The sequence below is a fragment of the Lissotriton vulgaris genome, chromosome 8 (assembly GCF_964263255.1).
Source record: "Lissotriton vulgaris chromosome 8, aLisVul1.2, whole genome shotgun sequence".
Classification (NCBI taxonomy): Eukaryota; Metazoa; Chordata; class Amphibia; order Caudata; family Salamandridae; genus Lissotriton; species Lissotriton vulgaris.
The window spans coordinates 1,289,973,506-1,289,992,644 of NC_141696.1; the positions used below are offsets into that span (position 1 = coordinate 1,289,973,506).

General features: G+C 50.4%; 1 protein-coding gene across 1 annotated transcript in view; it reads right to left on the reverse strand.

Moving 5' to 3' along the window:
- The window catches only part of RNF17 (ring finger protein 17), a 2,333,865-nt gene that overhangs the window by 683,831 nt on the left and 1,630,895 nt on the right, over positions 1–19,139 (reverse strand). The window contains exon 27 of the mRNA XM_086933472.1: positions 18,868–18,958. Within this exon, the coding sequence (XP_086789598.1) occupies positions 18,868–18,958 (91 nt within the window). The remainder of the gene's footprint in view (positions 1–18,867; positions 18,959–19,139) is intronic.

Consider the following 19,139-nt stretch of genomic DNA (forward strand, 5'->3'; position numbering starts at 1 on the left):
CCTCCACAGGTCCCCGCTTCCAGATATACTGTTCTTAGCTTCCAGGAGTTGCGACAGGTATGTACCTCCAGGAAGATAAGACAGGGGTCTAACCCCACAACTTCCTTTCTGATTGGTCTCTTAGAGACTTATGATGCCAGAAAAGCTGAGAGACTTCTTAGCTCTTCTAATCCAGAGGGAAGCATGCCTCCCCTTGAGGGAACCAGAGGAGACCCTGACCTAATCCACCTCTCAGCTGAGACTGAAGAGGGAGAGGAGGATGAGGAGCCCTCTGGGGATGAGGCAGATAAGGGACAGGTAGAAGTCAGCAGACTAACCAGGTCCAACTTAAGCAGACATGAGATTGGTACTGGGGGACCCCTGGGGCCACTCTCAGGTCAGCTTAACATTGGGAATAGACGAGCCAGATCTCTATCAAGAGGCTCTGGCAGATCTATTCAAACCAATGGCTCTCAAAGCTCTTCTCACAGAGGGATGACTTCCCCTCAGAGGAGAGTGTATGAAGCTAAAGAAAGGGCAGTCAATCTGAGGATTGAAAGGGAAGAACTTGCCCTGGCCAAAGAGAGGCTTGCCTTTGCTAGAGAGCAACCTTTAAGTGGGGTAGTCCCCACTGGTGGCAGCAATATACCTAGCAATAGGGAAAGGAGTTTTGATACAAAGCACCTGAATAAGATAGTGCCCCCCTTTAAACAAGGGGATGACATCCACAAATGGATAACTGCTTTGGAGAGGGCCTGCACTGTGCAGGGTGTTCCCCAGAGTCAGTGGGCAGCTATCTTGTGGCTCTCCTTTGAAGGTAAAGGTAGAGATAAGCTCCTCACTACTAGAGTGGAGGATGCTAACAATTACCAAATCCTGAAGAATACACTGGTTGATGGGTTTGGTTTAACCACTGAGCAGTACAGGATGCTGTTCAGAGACACCCAGAAAACTCAGTCTCAGGATTGGACTGACTTTGTTGATTGTGCCACTAAGGCTTTTGAAGGCTGGCTACTGGGTAGTAAGGTTACTGATTTTAAAGGATTGTACAATCTAATTATGAGGGAGCAAATCTTAAGTAATTGTCAGAACCAGTTATTACACCAGCACCTGGTAGACTCTGATCTGACCTCTCCACAGGAATTGGGTAAGAGGGCAGACAAATGGGTCAGAACCAGGGTCAGGCCTAAGAACCAGGGTGGTGACCAAAAGAAGGAATCAACCAAGCCTCAAGAGAAGGGTGGGGATAAATCCACAGAGAAGACTTCCCAAGGGCCCCAAAACTCCAACAAGGGTGGTGGGTCCCAGAACACTCCTTCAGAACAGAAGAAACCTTATTGCCATACCTGTAAACAGGTGGGCCATTACAAAAGTGATGCCAAGTGCCCTAAAAATAGCAATAAGGAAAACATACCACCAAGTAATACTCCCAGACCTCCTGTTACCACTAGTGGTAATCCCCCAGGTGGTGGGAGTGCCCCCAAGAATGTGGTGGGCATTACTTTGGGAAACCAGGAGGACTATGGCCTAGCCAGGTCCCCTAACAACACTCTTGTCTGTGAGACTGGCTTGGGGTTTGCCAACTTCACTACTGGTTCCCACATTTTGGGAAAGTATAGACAAGAGCCCTTTATCAATGGTCAGAAAGTTGAGGCATACAGAGACACAGGGGCCAGTATCACCATGGTGATTGACCATCTGGTCCCCTCTGCTCAACTGACCCCTGGTTTCCTTTACCAGGTGACAGACGTTCATGGAGTGAAGAGAAGGCATCCCATGGCAGTAGTCGAGCTCAGTTGGGATAATGTCACAGGGCCCATGAGAGTGGCAGTGACAGACAACCTACCTGTAGATTGCTTACTGGGGAATGACCTGGAAATCTCAGCATGGGCTGAGGTGGAGCAAGAAACTCACTCCAGAATGATAGGCCTATCCAGACAGGTTAGTGGGGCAGTAATAGCTACAGCCCCAGTCCAAGCACCATTCCTCCCTGAAAAGGTTGGAAGGGCAGTGGTAGCCACTGCCCAGGCTCAGACAGACTTTCCAGAACAGGATAGGAGGGCTGTGACAGTCACAGCCCAAACACAAACTGAGTGCCCTCCTGAAAAGGTTGGCAAGGTTGAAATGGTCTCAGCCTCTACTCAAACAGATAGTGAGGTTGTGAAGCCTGAAACAATGGATCACTCCACTCAAACAGAGAGCATTGAGGAGGAAGAAGAGTCTTCCCCCTCCCAGACACTAGGTGAGAGCCAGCCTCCTCAGGGAACTGACTCTACCCCTGTTGAAGGAACTGCCCCAGATGTAGTCAGGCCTAGCCTGGCAGAGCCCCTGATGGCAGTGGACCCTTCCCAGGTGGGACCCAGTCTGGAGCAGGTAACCTGCACCTCTCTACCCTGCCTCAGTCAGCCCAGGGCTGAGGAGGTCAGGGAGGCCAGTGGTGGACCCCAAAGGGCCCCCTGTCCAAAAGAACTCCTTAATCAGCAGATTAGGATCACTGAAGCTGGTAAACCTAGCCAAGTGAAAAGAAATCAGACTCCTGAGGGATCCCCCTTAAAAGTAGTTAGGGACCTCCCACAGCTGGACACTGTTGGGCACAGCCAAACATGGGGCCTAAAAACCCCAGACCTGACCTGTCCCTCCAGTAAGCCAAACAGAGGGACTCAGCCTCCAGCTTTAGGTAGCCAGAGGCTGACCCTGAGAGCTCAGTGCATCTCAGCTAAAGAAAGAAAGGCACACATGATGGATGGTGATTGGAGGAAGTTGAGCCCAAAGGTAGAGGAGCCTCACTTCAGCACTCCATCCCAACATCAGCCTTTTTCTTTCCCAAGACACACCAGAGACAGAGATTCCCTATGGTGAAGACCCTCAGACACCCTTAGGGTGAGGGGTTGCCTAGTGGACCATGACACAGGGGGAAACCAAGCCAGAGCTGGTCCTTCCTTATATGGCCACTTAGGTAATAGAGGCTTACCTGGACAAGGATAGCCTTATCTCCTTTCGTTTGGGGGGGGGAGGGGTTGTGTAGGAAGGTACCTCCTGACTATGGTTGCCCCCAACTTTTTGCCCTGTGTTTTAGCTGGTTTTTGACATAGTCGACCTGGGGCCCTGCCAATCAGGACCCCAGGCCTACTGCTCTCTCTCTAAAATGGATTCCATGTACCTTAGGAACATTTCCAATTGGTACTGGTCCACCTTATCAGACCCTGTAACTCAGGGCATAGGTGTACCCAGGGCCTACCAGGGGCTGAAGCATGTATTATGCCACCCCTGGCTGGCCTCCTAAATTTGACACAACTGGCTGCATGACAGCTGGGGCAAAGTCGTGTAATCACCCTTTGCTGTAGATATAGTATAACTATATCTAACCCTAAAAATGGACACACAGATTCCTATCAGTCACTCCTATGGCAGGCCTTGACAATCCTGAAGGCAGAGTGCTTGGAATCATGTGAGATGGTGCTCTGGCATGAGCTGAGCCTGTCTGCAGCTTGCGGAACCAAGTCCTAATAGCTGTTCCATGATATCGCATACCATATACTCTTAAGTGCATTATAATCCTCGCGGTTAAATGCTATCTTTGGTATTGCTTTATCAAAACATGTCGAGTAAGGTGTCATACGAATTGGAATACTAACCCCTCGCCAATTCTGGCGACGGGGTTAGCATTCCACCCTTCTAGAGGGACACGACATGTATGTAACTGTGAACCCCGGTTAAAGTTAAACGAAGCCTCAGCTCCACAAAATGGATGCTGCCACCACAGACACGAGTCTGACCCCCTGCAGCTGGGAGTCCTTCCAGCGAGGGGAGCCTGGACAAAGGGTTTCCTGTCGAGGGCGGTGCTAGCACCGTCCCAGACAGGGTTTTGTGTATCCTGGGTAGGCAGGGCTTTACAGGAAGGTGACTGCTGAGTGGCACCCCGGTGCTCACTACGCATAGACCAGTCAGAACCAGTTCCAGGGGCACACCAGCCCCTGGCCTGGGGAAAGTCCGGCATGGGAGAGGGGTGTAACCACCCCCCTCCTAGTCCCACCCATAGGCAGGACCTAGTCACCGGGTCAGCCCCCTTTTTTAGTATAAAGATAGGAGCGGGCCCCCTGTTCAAATTAGATCATCTTTGGAATCAAGACACGACTTTCTGCGAAAGGACATCAAGATTTCTTCTTCAAGATTCTCCCTTGTGGCTAAGGAGTAGTCACCCTGCATCAAGCGGGCACCATCCTAAGAACACTGCGGTCTGCTGCAAGTCCTTCTTCACGAATCCGACGACCCAGCTCGACGAGACCCGGCTTCCCTGGCACCTCTGACCTCTACTGACCTCTACAGCAAAGCTGAGAACCGTGAGTGCGACGAGACCTCGAGGGACCGACGATCGCCAAGACTGCACGACTTCTTTGCAACAAGCCCACCGAGTCTTCCACTGGTGAGTGCTTTGGGGTCCGAGAAGCCCCAACCCTGAGCAGCTCCAGCACCGAAGATCAGCCCTCCAGCATCTCCACGATCTGCGTGGGGCCCTTCTGCTTTTGCCTGCTCACCGCGCTGTGTGGCTACTAGCCGGCTGGCTTGTGGCCTTCTTCACGACGCCTGACGACATCACTGCTGCTGGTCTGGTTGCTCCAGACTGGCCCTTGCTTCCTTCTTCAAGAGAGGCACCCCGGACCCTCCTGGTCCACTCCAGACGCCATTTTGAGTCCACCGCGTGGGCTTGAATTTGCCAAGGCTTTGTTGCCCAATCCTGGGTCCAGCGACGCCGACAGCTTCATCCATCGTGGGACAGCTCGCTCCTCCAGCCTGGTCGCCGACAACGCCTCCTGGTCCGTGAGATCTGCGAACACAGCGTCACCCACTCACCTAGTCGAGGTGGCTACCATCCGGTGCCCTCCTGGTGCCCACTGACTACTGGCTAGTAGTCTCGAACTTGGTCCCCTCTGCTTTCAGGTGTCATCTTCCTTCGATCCAGGCTTGGATCCATCGAACTTTCTTCACTGGTCGCCTGCCAGCAACTTCTTTCTTCCAGGCTCCTGGTCCGGCAACGAGGATTCCCGACGTCTTTTGAGACCTATGCAGCTGCAGCCCCTGGGCTAGGTAACTTCGGCATTTCGGTGCCCCAGCATAGCCTCACTATCCAAGGGTCAGGATCCACTTTCGTTTTCCTCCTACCAGGTCGGGTTCGCCCGAGAACACTAACTTTGTCATTACTAGCTACCATAGACTTTGTCCCGCATCACGCGTGAGAGTGCACACTCTGCACCCGAGTCCCCTAGGCCTCCTAGAAGTAATCTGAAGATTCTATAGTCAAGTCCTAGCGATTCCTAAGCCTAGTAGTACTGTACTTACCTGCTAGTAATTTCGCATTCCACTTTCAGAGTATATGGTTTTCCGTGCCCCTCGGGCATTTGTATATACTGTGCTAACTTAAGTATTTTCGTAAGAGTTTTGTTTTGTGCTTAGTACCCTGTCCTCATAAAGAGTACAGGGCTGTTGTGATTCTTAATAAATATCTTGTTTATTTTTATAACACTTGTGTGGTGTCCTTTCACTTGGTATTCAAGGGGTATATGTGTGGTATAACAGCTGGCTTAACACGCCCTCTCGAGTCTTTAGCCTTAGACTGCTCGTATCCACGCTATTAGGATAGCTGGTCTATAAGGTTGACTTACAACCAATCATCAATAAGGGTTGCTGGACTGATACACAGTGTTCACTAGAATAGTGAGCACTGCATATCAGGCCACCTTCTCACAAAGTCCTAATAGTTGTTCCATTATAACGCATAACATATACTCTTAAGTGAATTATAATCCTCACGGTTAAATGCTATCTCTGGTATCGCTTTATCAAAACATGTCGAGTAAGGTGTCATACGAATTGGAATACTAACCCCTCCCCAATTCTGGCGACGGGGTTAGCATTCCACCCCTCTAGAGGGACACGACATGTATGTAACTGTGAACCCCGGTTAAAGTTAACTCAAGCCTCAGCATCACAAAATGGATGCTGCCACCACAGACACGAGTCTGACCCCCTGCAGCTGGGAGTCCTTCCAGCGAGGGGAGCTTGGACAAAGGGTTTCCTGCCAGGGGCGGTGCTAGCACCATCCCAGACAGGGTTTTGTGTATCCTGGGTAGGCAGGGCTTTACAGGAAGGTGACTGCAAGTGGCACCCCGGTGCTCACTACGCATCTGCCGGCTAGAACCAGTTCCAGGGGCACACCAGCCTCTGGCCTGGGGAAAGTCCGGCATGGGAGAGGGGTGTAACCACCCCCCTTCCTGGTTCCACCCCTAGGGCAGGACCTAGTCGCGTACCCACCCCTTTCTTTAGGATAAAGGCAGGAGCGGGGACCCTTCCAAATTAGATCATCTTTGAATCAAGAAACTACTTTCTACGAAAGGAACTCTCGACTTCTTCTCAAGATTTCTCCCTTGTGGCTAAGGAGTAGTCACCCTGCATCCGCAGGCACCATCTAAGAACTCTGCGGTTTGCTGCACGTCCTTCCTCAGGAATCCGACCGACCAGCACGACGAGACCCAGCTTCCCTGGCACCTCTGACCTCTACCTACCTCTACAGCTAAGCTGAGAACCGTAGGTGCGAAGAGACCTCGAGGGACCGACCATCATCAGAACTGCACGACTTCTATCCAGCACGACTGCCGAGGGATCCTCTGGTGAGTGCTTTGGGGTCCGAGAAGCCCCGACCCTGAGCAGCTCCAGCACCGAAGTCCAGCCCCCCAGCATCTCCACGATCTGCGTGGGGCCCTTCTGCTTTTTGGCTGCTCACCGCGTTGTCTGGCTACTAGCCCGCTGGCTTGTGGCCTTCTCGACGACGATCAACGACGACAACTCTGCTGGTCTGGTTGCTCCAGACTGGCCCTTGCTCCCTTCCAAAAGAGGAGCATCCCGGACCCTCCTGGTCCACTCCAGACGCCATTTTAGGTCCACCGCGTGGGATTGAATTTGCCAAGACTTGTTGCCCCAATCCTGGGTCCAGCGACGTCGACAGCATCAACCATCGTGGGACAGCTCGCACCTCCATCCTGGTCGCCGACAACGCCTCCTGGTCCGTGAGACTGCAGAGCCCAGCGTCGCCCACTCACCTGGTCGAGGTGACTTCGCCCGGTGCCATCCTGGTGCCCACACAATCACTGGCTAGTGATTAAGAACTTGGTCCCCTCTGCTTTCAGGTGTCATCCATCTTCGATCCAGGCTTGGATCACTCGAACAATCTTCACTGGTCGCCTGCCAGCAACTTCTTTCTTCAGGCTCCTGGTTCGTCAACGAGGATTCCCGACGTCTTTTCAGACCTATGCAGCTGCAGCCCCTGGGCTAGGTAACTTCGGCATTTCGGTGCCTCAGCATAGCCTCACTATCCAAGGGTCCAGATCCACTGTCGTTTTCGACCTACCTTATCGGGTTCGCCCGAGAACACTAACTTTGCCTTTACTAGCCTCCATAGACTTCATCCCGCGTGAGAGTGCACACTCTGCACCCGAGTCCCCTAGGCCTCCTACTAGTAATCTGAAGGTTCAGTAACGTAGTCCTAGCGATTCCAAAGCCTATTAGTCCAGTACTTACCTGCTAGTAATTTCGCATTCCACTTCCAGAGTATATGGGACGGGCATTTGTGTAAATTGTGCAACTTAAAGTATTTTTGTAAGAGTTTTGTTGTGTGCTTAGTACCCTGTCCTCATAAAGAGTACAGGGCTGTTGTGATCTAAATAAATACACTGTTTATTTTCATAACACTTGTGTGGTGTCCTTTCACTTGGTGTTCAAGGGGTATATGTGATGGTATAACAGCTGGCTTAACACGCCCTCTAGAGTTTAGCCCGAAGACTGCTCGTATCCATGCTACTAGGATAGCTGGTCTATAAGGTTGACTTACAACCAATCACCATAAGGGTTGTTTGGACTGATACAAAGTGCTCACTAGAATAGTGAACATTATATATCAGGCCAACTTCTCACATACTATATCTAAAGCAAAGGGTGATTACACCACTTTGCCCCAGCTGATTTATCAGCCACTTGGGTCAGATTTGGATGGCCAGCCAGGGGTGGCATAATGCATGCTGCAGCCCCTGGTAGGCCTTGGGTTCACTTATGCCCTGGGTACCTATGGTACACTGTACAAGGACTTACAAGAGTGACCCAATACCAATTGGTAAATGCACCTAAAGTACATGGATATCAATTTAGAGAGAGAACAGCTAGGCTGTGGGTCTGATTAGCAGGCCCACAGCCAGGGAAAGTCGTAAACCAGTGAAGCAAAAAGCAATAATCTAGGGTGATCATAGGATTGCAGACCCTACTCTCCTACACATACTATAAGTTGCACAAATACAAATCTACCCTAGGGGCCTCACGAACCATATACTAAGTAAGTGGTATAAGAGCCACTATAGAAAAAGTGAGTAGGCCTAGGGCCTAGGAAATCGCTGGGGCTACACTGAACAACCAAAGGTTAGGAAGTAGGAGTCCCACAGGATGCGTGTGCAGTGCCTAAACACACACGCGAGTTACCATAGACTTTCAATGGGAACGTAAAAGTTACAAAGTAGTTGATTTCGGACACTTCCGGATGGACTACGGGAAAACCCAGTTAAACTAGGACACTTGGATAGTTCTTACCCACAGGAGCACCGGAGTACTCAAGTTACCTCACCCAGGGAAGCCGGGTGCATAGGTGTTCTTTCGTGTCGGGTTTGGTCGTCGAATCCTATGGAGAGCTGCAAAAAGATGCTGCACGCGACCAGGAGGAAGATGTCTAGGTGGATCCAAGGGTAGATCGGAGCAGTGAAGAACCTCAAAGCAGAGGGGACAGAGTCTGGGTCACTAGCCAGTGACCAGGAAGGAATAAGGCTATGTCGAGATGCAATCAGGTAAAGATGCGAAGCTTGTCTCTGCAGCCACGTGGACCAGGAGGCGTCGACGACGACCAGGAGCTGGATACGGACTGTCCCACAAAGGGTCTCGCTGTTGGCGGAGTCGGCTTCCGGATTGGAGTCAACAAGCCTTGGCGAAGGCAACCCACGCAGGAAGGGAAGATCGGCTTCTGTTCAGACCAGCAAGGTCTGGGGAGCTTCCCCTTCACAGGAAAGCAGGAGCAAGCCCAGAGCAACCAGGCAAGCGATGTTGATTCAAAAAGGATGTCTTCAGGAGGGCCACTAGCCAACGGGCTAGCAACCGCGAAGACGCGTCGAGGAGAAATGCAGGCACAGGCCCCATGCGGCACTCGTGGAGTGTGGAGGGGCTGAGCTTCGGTGCACTTACGGCTCGGGGTTGGAGCTTCTCAAGTCCCAATGCACAACCTAGAGGACGCCTCAGAAGCTGCACAGTTAGCAAAAAGCAGGTACTGCAGGTAGTCCGGTCCCACGTCTCTCGTGTCCGCCAAGGTTCTCAGCTTTGCTGTGGATGTGGGTCGGGGTCAGAGAAGTCTGGACGTCCAGAGGCTGCGTCGCTAAGTCTTCGGGCTCCGACGTGAGCGTCGACAAAGCAAACCGGCAAGTCACTGATGGTGCCTGTTTGCACAGGGTGGTCACTCCTTGAACTCAAGGGAGATTCTTCAGTCTTCTAGCAGTAGGATGTCGAAGGTCCAGAGTTTTGTTTCCGAGTTTCAGTTCAGGATAATCTAATGTCTCTAGACAGAGCTCCTAGCTTTATACTAATCTAGGGGGCTGAATTACCTGCTAGGTCCCTCCTATGGTTGGAAAACGGGAAGGGGGTGGGTACACCCCTTTCCCTTTGTCCAGTTTCGCGCCAGAGCTGGGGCTGGAGTGCCCCAGCAACTGGTTTAAACCAGGTTATGCATGGAGCACCTTGTGTGCCCCAGGCAGTGTCTCATTTCATTCAACCCACCCTGCCCCAATACACTATCGCCTGTCTGGGGAGGTGCTAGCACCTCCCAAGGCAGAAAACCTATTTTCCAGGCCTCCCCTGCCGGAGTTTCGATCAGCAGCAGGAGATCAGACTTGTGTCTGTGGCAGCAGCAACCATTTTGTGATGCTGAGGCTCTGTTTAACTTTAACTAAACGTGATGCTAGTGAGTCACTAGCTTCATCCCTTTAGGCACACACTCATGTCTTTTTACTAGAAAGAGACTTCCACACTGGTTTTGCGAATTAGTTCATTCTCATGTTTTTAATTCATTCGTATGTTCATTTCTCATATTTTTCATTCGTTAATAGTCCTTTTTTACATATATGTTTCACCTCAGGCAATGTCTTATAAACAAATCCAATGCATTTCGGGCATTATTGGATGCCCTTCGTCAGGGAACAGACACTACAAAAATATACATAAACAAAACATTAGGAAACCTGTTGCGTTTTTTCATGTAAACAGAGTTCATGAAACAGTTGTGAGATGAAACGCTAGGGTTGTGAGATGAGACCCTGGGGTGTGTCAACGTTAATGTGGCAACTTATGTAACCCATAAGCCTGTGAGTTTCAAAGGAAAACGTAAATACATTAGGAAAACCGTGTCACTTACAAGCCTGTCATCACTAGTAGCCTGGTGTTGCTATGGGCTGAGTAAAATCTGAAAACGAACGGAAAGAGCCGTTGTATCAATATCGGTAGTTTGTTCCTCCTGGTTTTTAGCACTAGGGGGTTAAGTGGCTAGTTTGGGTTGACTAACCTTAACGTTGAGGAGTTGAGGATCGTAGCGTTTTCGGATCAGCTGGCTCCCTTACGAACGCCGGCATAGAGCGAGTCTAGCCGCGTTTTAGAAATTTGATATGAGGTTGCGATCACGTGACCGTAAAACTAGAGGACAGACTATATTAGGTGGAATTAAAGTGGTGATCAAAGACCTTAACCGTGTAAATATATCAATGACGTGTGCGGTCGCTAAATAGCTCTGATATTGTTGTGGGTACAAAAACAACATTCTGCCATAAAATTAAAAGTAAAGAACAAGTTGATGGTAGCATGCACTATAAGGCTTCGAACTCGTGCATTGGGTATGACGGTAACCGGCACGTTCCGTCTGAGCTAAAGGGCTGTTTGATGTTTGTTGGGATATTAATGTTTGTAGTCCAGTGGTGTGGACGAGGTCGGCTTAGATGCATGTCAACATACAAAAAGCGTAAACAATGAATATCATATTGGAGTGGGTCTGTGTTAACAGTCAAAGTTACTACATTATAGTCCATTGAGAATGGAACTGGTTTAGACCGGAGTATGCACAGGGACACCTTGTGTGCCCCAGGCATGTCTCATTCCTTTCAGCCCTGTCCTACCTAATACACAAAATCCTGTCTGGGGTGGTGCTAGCACCTCCGAAGGCAGGAAACCCTTTGTCCAAGCCTCCCTCGCTGGAAGGACGCCCAGAAGCAGGAGATCAGACTTGTGTCTGTGGTGGCAGCATCCATTTTGTGATGCTGAGGCTCGAGTTAACTTTAACCGGGGTTCACAGTTACATACATGTCGTGTCCCTCTAGAAGGGTGGAATGCTAACCCCGTCGCAAGAATTGGCGAGGGGTTAGTATTCCAATTCGTATGACACCTTACTCGACATGTTTTGATAAAGCGATACCAAAGTTGGCAAATAACCGCGAGGATTATAATGCACTTAAGAGTATATGGTACGTGTTATCATGGAACAGCTATTAGGACTTGGTTCCGCAAGCTGCAAACGGGCTCAGCTCATGCCAGAGCACCATCTCACATAATTCCAAGCACTCTGCCTTCAGGATTGATAAGGCCTGCCATAGGAGTGACTGATAGGAATCTGTGTGTCCATTTTAGGGTTAGATATAGGTATACTATATCTAAAGCAAAGGGTGATTACACCACCTTGCCCCAGCTGTCGTGCAACCAGTTGTGTCAGATTTAGATGGCCAGCCAGGGGTGGCATAATACATGCTGCAGCCCCTGGTAGGCCCTGGGTACACCTAGGCCCTGGGTACCTAAGGTACACTGTACAGGGACTGATAAGGTGACTCAGTGTCCAATTGGTTATGCACCTAAGGTACATGGAATCCATTTTACAGAGAGAGCAGTGGGCCTGGGGTCCTGAATGACAGGGCCCCAGGTCAACTAAGTCGAAAAACCAGCAAAACACCAGGCAAAAAGTTGGGGGTAACCATAGTCAGATATCCACCTTCCTACACAAGAGGTCTGCCGTCGTCTGGAGGTGGCTGACGACTGTCTGGGGCGAGCCCGCCTTCAACAACCAGTAGTCGAGGTAAGGGAAGACTGAAACCCCTAACCTGCGCAAATGAGCTGCGACCACCGCCATCACCTTCGTGAACACCCGTGGGGCGCTGGTAAGGCCGAAGGGGAGCAAGGTAAACTGAAAGTGCTCGTGGCCTACCGTGAACCGCAGGTAACGCCGGTGGGCCGGCAGGACGGGGATTTGGAAATAGGCGTCCTGCAAGTCCAACGCTACCATCCAGTCTCCTGGGTCCAGGGCAGCTAAGACCTGAGCTAGAGTCAGCATCTTGAACTTCTCCTTCCGGAGGAAGCCGTTGACATTCCGTAGATCCAAGATAGGGCGTATGCCCCCTTTGCCCTTCTTGGGTACCAGAAAGTAGTGGGAGTAGCAACCACGTACCACTTCTGGCCCAGGAACGCGCTCAATGGCCCCCTTGGCCAAGAGGGCTGAAACTTCCTCCTGCAGAAGCCGCAAGTGATCCCCCGACACGCTGTGGTATTGCGGTGGCATGGCATGAGGGGTCGTCTCGAAGGGGCGGGAGAAGCCCCTCCGGACGATCTGCAGCACCCACCTGTCCGAAGTGACAGTGCGCCAGTGAGAGTGGTGATGGAGAACCCTGCCCCCCACTGGCATCACATGGGCCGAGAAGCACGGACTAGGAGGGTTTAGAAGCGGATGCTGCGGGGAAAGGTGTGGACTGGCCTCGCCTTTGTCCCCGACCGCCTCCACGGCCGCCACCGCGCTGGATGTTAGTCTGTGGAGTGTGGCTGGCAGCACGTGTGGGGGCGCCCCTTCCTTGGCCACTAAAGGAGTGAAAGGCACCCATTTGCTGACGCGGGGCCGAGAGGCCCAAGGACTTGGCAGTAGCCCTCGAGTCCTTAAAGCGCTCAAGCGCATGGTCTGCCTCGTCGCCAAAAAGGCGACGGCCAGCAAAGGGCATGTCCATCAGAGTGTTTTGGACATCTGCCGAAAAGTTGGCGGACCTCAGCCAGGCATGACGTCTCACCGCCACCGTCGTTGCCATCGCTCTGCCTAGCGAGTCGGTGGTATCCAGCCCACACCGGATAGAATATTAGGCTGCATCTCGGTCCTCCACAAGGGCTTGGCCGAGTTTGTCCCCTACCTCCAACGGACACTCTGGCAGCACTTCCGCAACCGTCTCCCACAGAGAGTGGGTGTAGCGGCCCAAGAGGCATGCGGTGTTGGAAGACCGCAGTCCCAAACTAAGGGAGGAGAATATTTTCTTTCCATAACTCTCATACCTCTTGGCGAAGCCAACGGGAATGCGGTCTGGCAATTGGAGGCCTGGATGACCAGACTCTCGGGGGTGGGGTGGGTGGACAGGAAACATGGGTCGCCCGGGGCCGGGCGGTGGCGTCTGGCCACGTTCCTATCTACGGGCGAACCTGTAGTGGGCCTGGACCAAGTGCCAAAAGAACGTCGGTCAAGGCCTCATTAAAGGGCAGCAGAGGCTCGGCCGAGCATGACTGCAGTTTAAGGACCTCAGTGAGGAGGTTAGTCCTCATGGCCGCGACGGGGAGCTCAAGGCCCAAGGCCTTGGCTGCCCTCATCAACACCACACTGTAGGTTGCCCCCTCCTCGGAAGCCACGGCAGGAGGCGACACAAAACCAGTGTCTGGTGAGGTGTCCAGACCACTGGCATCCCCAAGTCCACCTGTCCAGTCCTCTTGAGACTGACACTCACGGGTCTGAGGGTCGACACTCACGGGTCTGAGGGTCATCAGACCCCTCCCAATCCTCCTCACCACCCATCTCCTGATACTCAGGGTTCTCAATTAATGGGGTTAGTTCATAGAAGTGAAAGTCTCCATACGCCGTCGAAAGCGGCACCCAGCTTCGGATTTGGATGGCCAGCCAGGGGTGGCATAATACATGCTGCAGCCCCTGGTAGGCCCTGGGTACACCTATGCCCTGGGTTCCTAAGGTACACTGTACAGGGACTGATAAGGCGACTCAGTATCCAATTGGGTATGCACCTAAGGTACATGGAATCCATTTTACATAGAGAGCAGGGGGCCTGGGGTCCTGAATAGCAGGGCCCCAGGTCAACTAAGTCGAAAAACCAGCAAAACACCAGGCAAAAAGTTGGGGGTAACCATAGTCAGATATCCACCTTCCTACAAGCGCTCTATCTCCTCCGGCGGTACAAAAGGGGGCGGTGATGGACGGAGAATCTGAATCAAACACTCACACCCAGTCAAAAGATCTGGGTTTAATCCATCACCGTTCTTTAGCCCACTCTGCCACCCCAGTTCAGACTTGGCTATATGCAATTCAGTCTAACCCTGTGCCTCATGGCAACAGTCCAGCCTGAACTGCCAAGCAATGTCTTCCCTGGACCGGAAACAAGCTTCCGAGGAACGGTTTCTGGCATTCTAGCCGTCTTCAGCCCGGCTTGCTTGAATCCAGTGGCAAAGTGAGCAACAGACTCACGTCTGAGCATACCCTGCCACACTTATGGCGGCAAAAAGCGGTACAAAGGGTGGGGGTGATGGACGGAGAATCTGAATCAATCAAACACTCACACCCAGTCAAAAGATCTGGGTTTAATCCATCACCGTTATTTAGCCCACTCTGCCACCCCAGTTCAGACATGGCTATATGCAAATCAGTCTGACCCTGTGCCTCATGGGAACAGTCCAGCCGGAACTGCCACGCAATGTCTTCCCTGGACCGGAAACAAGCTTCAGAGGACCGGTTTCTTGCATTCCAGCCGTCTTCAGCCCGGCTTGCTTGAATCCAGTGGCAAAGTGAGCAAGGGACTCACGTCTGAGCATACCCTGCCACACTTATGGCGGCCAAAAGGGGGTGGTGATGGACGGAGAATCTGAATCAAACACTCACACCCAGTCAAAAGATCTGGGTTTAATCCATCACCGTTCTTTAGCCCACTCTGCCACCCCAGTTCAGACATGGCTATATGCAAATCAGTCTGACCCTGTGCCTCATGGGAACAGTCCAGCCCGAACTGCCAAGCAATGTCTTCCCTGGACCGGAAACAAGCTTCTGAGGACCGATTTCTGGCATTCCAGCCGTCTTCAGCCCGGCTTGCTTGAATCCAGTGGCAAAGTGAGCAAGGGACCCCCTTTTGGGACCAGGACCTCGCACGGCGCGGGACCGACTGCCGGAGTTCGAGTCGCCTGCGGGACCGCTCCCGCCTGGCTTTCGAGGAAAAGGCCTGACAGTCGGAGCAGGCCTTGTCGTCATGGTCAACGCCTAGACAAGTTAGGCACAGGTGGTGCGGATCCGTGACCGACATCGTGCGGTCGCAATCCTCACAGTGCTTGAAGCCAGGCATCCCTAGGCACCGATCGGAGTCGTTAGACTTCGAAAAACGATCAAAAGGATCAAAAAGGTTAGTCAGAAATTGACTAAGGGTTACTGCTTTTTCCAGATCTGCGCTTGCTGGCGTGGAAAAAAGAAGAACTGGCGTCAGCACGCGGAGGCGGCGTCTAAGTACTCCGACGACGTCTCACGGCGCCCAGGACGCCGACGACGGACGCGGAGTCGCAGACGACGCCTACCGACGAGCAAGGGTACTGCTACGCAAAAGTTTCCGGATCCAGTCTGACGCCAGGGGATATTCTAAGGTAAGGAATCTATCACTAACGTGTCTCTTTCAGATATAGGTATACTATATCTACAGCAAAGGGTGATTACCACGCAGTTGTGTCTGTTTAGATGGTTAGCCAGGGGTGGCATAATAAATGCTGCAGCCCCTGGTAGGCCTTGGGTGCACTTATGCCCTGGGTACCTATGGTACACTGTACAAGGACTTACAAAAGTGACCCAATACAGATTGGTAAATGCACCTTAAGTACATGAGTGTCAATTTAGAGAGAGAACAGCTAGGCTGTGGGTCTGATTAGCAGGCCCACAGCCAGGGAAAGTCGTAAGCCAGTGAAGCAAAATGCAAAAATCTGGGTTGACCGTAGGATTGCAGACCCTACTCTCCTACAACGTCTATTACCCAATTCTGAGGGTGAAGACTTCGACCTCGAGGAGCGGTGATGATTGCTCTGCGGTCGGTTCCTCGAGCGAACCCTGGACCACGAACGGCGTGGAGACGACTGCCGGGCCTCCAGCAGCTTTCGGGACCACTCCTGCAAAGCCTTCGGAGCCATGGCCAGACAGTCGGAACATGACCGGGAGTCATGGTCGCGCTCCAGACAGTAGAGACAAACGTCGTGGGGGTCGGCCAACGACATTGTACAGCAGCAGGCCCGCAGGATTTAAACCCAGGCATCCGTACTTGGCACCAGGAGCCAAGACTCAAAGAAGTAGAGACAAAAGTCTCCAAAGAGTTAGTCAAAAAGTTACTAGGGTACGTGCTCTAACTGGATCTGCGCTTGCTGGCGCGGAAAAAGAAAGAACTGAGGTCAGCGTGCATGGGTGGCACCTAAGTAGTCTCCGTGACGTCATCTCCACGCTTACGACGCCAGCGACGGACGCAAAGCCGCACAACGCCATCTACCGACGTGCAGGGATACTGCTGACGAAAAACCTTTGGATCCATTCTGACGCCTGGGGATATTCTAAGGTAAGGAATCGAACACTAACGTGTCTCTTTCAGATAATACACGATAGCAGAGGGTACCAGACAAGGTTACCTGCTTTCACCTTTACTATTTATTTTAGTCTTTGGAGCCTCTACTTCTTAAACTTCGTACTATGGCAGAATATAAGGGGATTGGAGTGGGAAGAGAGAAGTACATTATTTCGGCATATGCGGATGACCTCATATTATATTTCAGTAATCTTAATGAGAATTATGACCCAATACCCACAATTTTTGCTACATTTCAGCGGCTCTCAGGTCTTTCCCTAAATGAAAACAATTCATATGTGTATTTTTCTGGTGACAGGGCACAAGTTGATCCGATACGCTTTGGACACTGAACATTTCAAACAGCGACTGTTACTTTCAGATATCTCGGAATCCAGATATATAGAGAGACAGGATATTTTAGATGGAAATCTAAACAAAACTAATGTAGCGCTTAAAGCACAAATAAGATTCTGGACCTCACTGACAATATCGGTGCCGGGACGAGTAGCCATTGCCTCCCTAGACTACTATATTATTTTACCAATCATTATAACACAGGTGTTTAAACTGCTAGATTCCGTCCTAATACGATTAATATGGGGGGGCGGGACGTAGACGGATAGGGCGCACTAAACTACAATTGAATACGAAACAAGGGGGATTGGGAGTACCAGACCTCAAAGCTTATTGTTATGCTGGTCAATTGCAGTGGTTGGCGTATTGTATTGCAGTCCGCAATTTACAAGAAATCGCCATGCCTGGGAGCGGAGGGAATTAAATACACTTTTACTAACAAACAGCAAAATTCCTCCGACAGTGCCACCGCTGTTAAGAACTGTATTGTTGTACTGGAAACACGTTGCACAAAGACACTGACGCCTTATGCTCCTAATATCCCCTACTGGGACTCCCCCTTACCATCAGGAGGGTAACACTTAGGCATATATCTGCTTGGGCAGAGATGGGTGTGACCACAGTGGGCATGTTTTTTACAGATGGTGCATTGATGAACCACAACACATTTGTGAGAGCACAGTGGGTTCCTAACATTATTTCTGCTCCATGCAAATATCACTCGATATAGCCGAACAGCTTGGGCCCCAGAGGGAACAGAACCTCCAACACATGAGTTAACCAACATACAATACTTGATGGGCAACAGTAGTCACTAGACAAAATGGCTGTACCGAGGGATTCAAACGCACACTGGAGTGTCACTCCGGAACACTCAGGACAAATGGAACAAGGACATAGGCCATGTGCTCAAGGATAAAGAATCGGGAAAACTATTGGAATACCCAAGAAAGGTATCCAGGAATCCAACATTTTAATTCATATAGCTCATGATTGTCCACCATGCCTACTTGACTCCGCACAAACTAAACTTAATGTTTCCAGACACCGAAGATACTTGCCCCCGATGCCACTCCTCAAATGCAGCTTTACTACATATGTTATGGGACTGTCTGAGATTAACCCATTACTGGTCATCAGTACACAGAATAATGAATAGTGTTGCCCGGGTAAGGAACAATGTCTCATTTGAGTTATGTCTATTGAGATTGGGTCCAAAAGGAAAGAAGGGAAGCCCTGTCCGCAAATTGGCTAATCTGGCTCTGTTATTAGCCAAGAAGAAATATTACTATGAGATTGAAGACTGCCAAATCACCATCGGTATTAGATTGGTATAATGAAATAGTTAGATGGTGTAGGGCAGAGGGTGCTGAACTTAAGTGAGAGGAGCATAGGGGATTGAGTAAGAAACCCATTTCAATGGAATGGAACGCGAAATTAGAATAATTTGTATCTACAGATGTGTAGAAATAATAGAAGGACCCAAACATACTTACTGGTATCGCTTACAAAAACTATGGTGGAAAAGACGTGGGATGTTGTATGCTCATTATATAATTCAAAGGATATGGAATGTAACTGTCTTCTTATGTACAAATGTTTATACTGTAGTGCTGGCTGCCAAGCATGTATAACAATGTAAAGCTGAGTCTGTAAGGGGTGTGGGTAGAATAGTTCAGTTTTTGTTTTCGCTACTATAGTGAAATAGACACACTATGAACAATTGATTGTGAGACTTGTAATGTCAAGAAAATTATTAAAAATATGCTACAGCAAAAATAAAACAATGATAAAACAAATAACATACCTCTAAGATGAGGTGAGCAACTGAGCCGGTCAAATATTGTTTCAGAAAATCACATGCTGTGGCAGTCCATTTCTCACTTCCTCCAGCTGGCCTAAAAACACAAATTAAACTTTGAATAGTTATAAATGAAAAAAATGTATTCTAAGAATCCCTTCAATCACATTCTGAATGATTAAAAAACTATGTTTCTGAAATATTTGTTTAAATACACCAGCCAAATAATAGGAGATATTACATGACAATCTTCTAGAGAAATTAGTTACAAACTATAT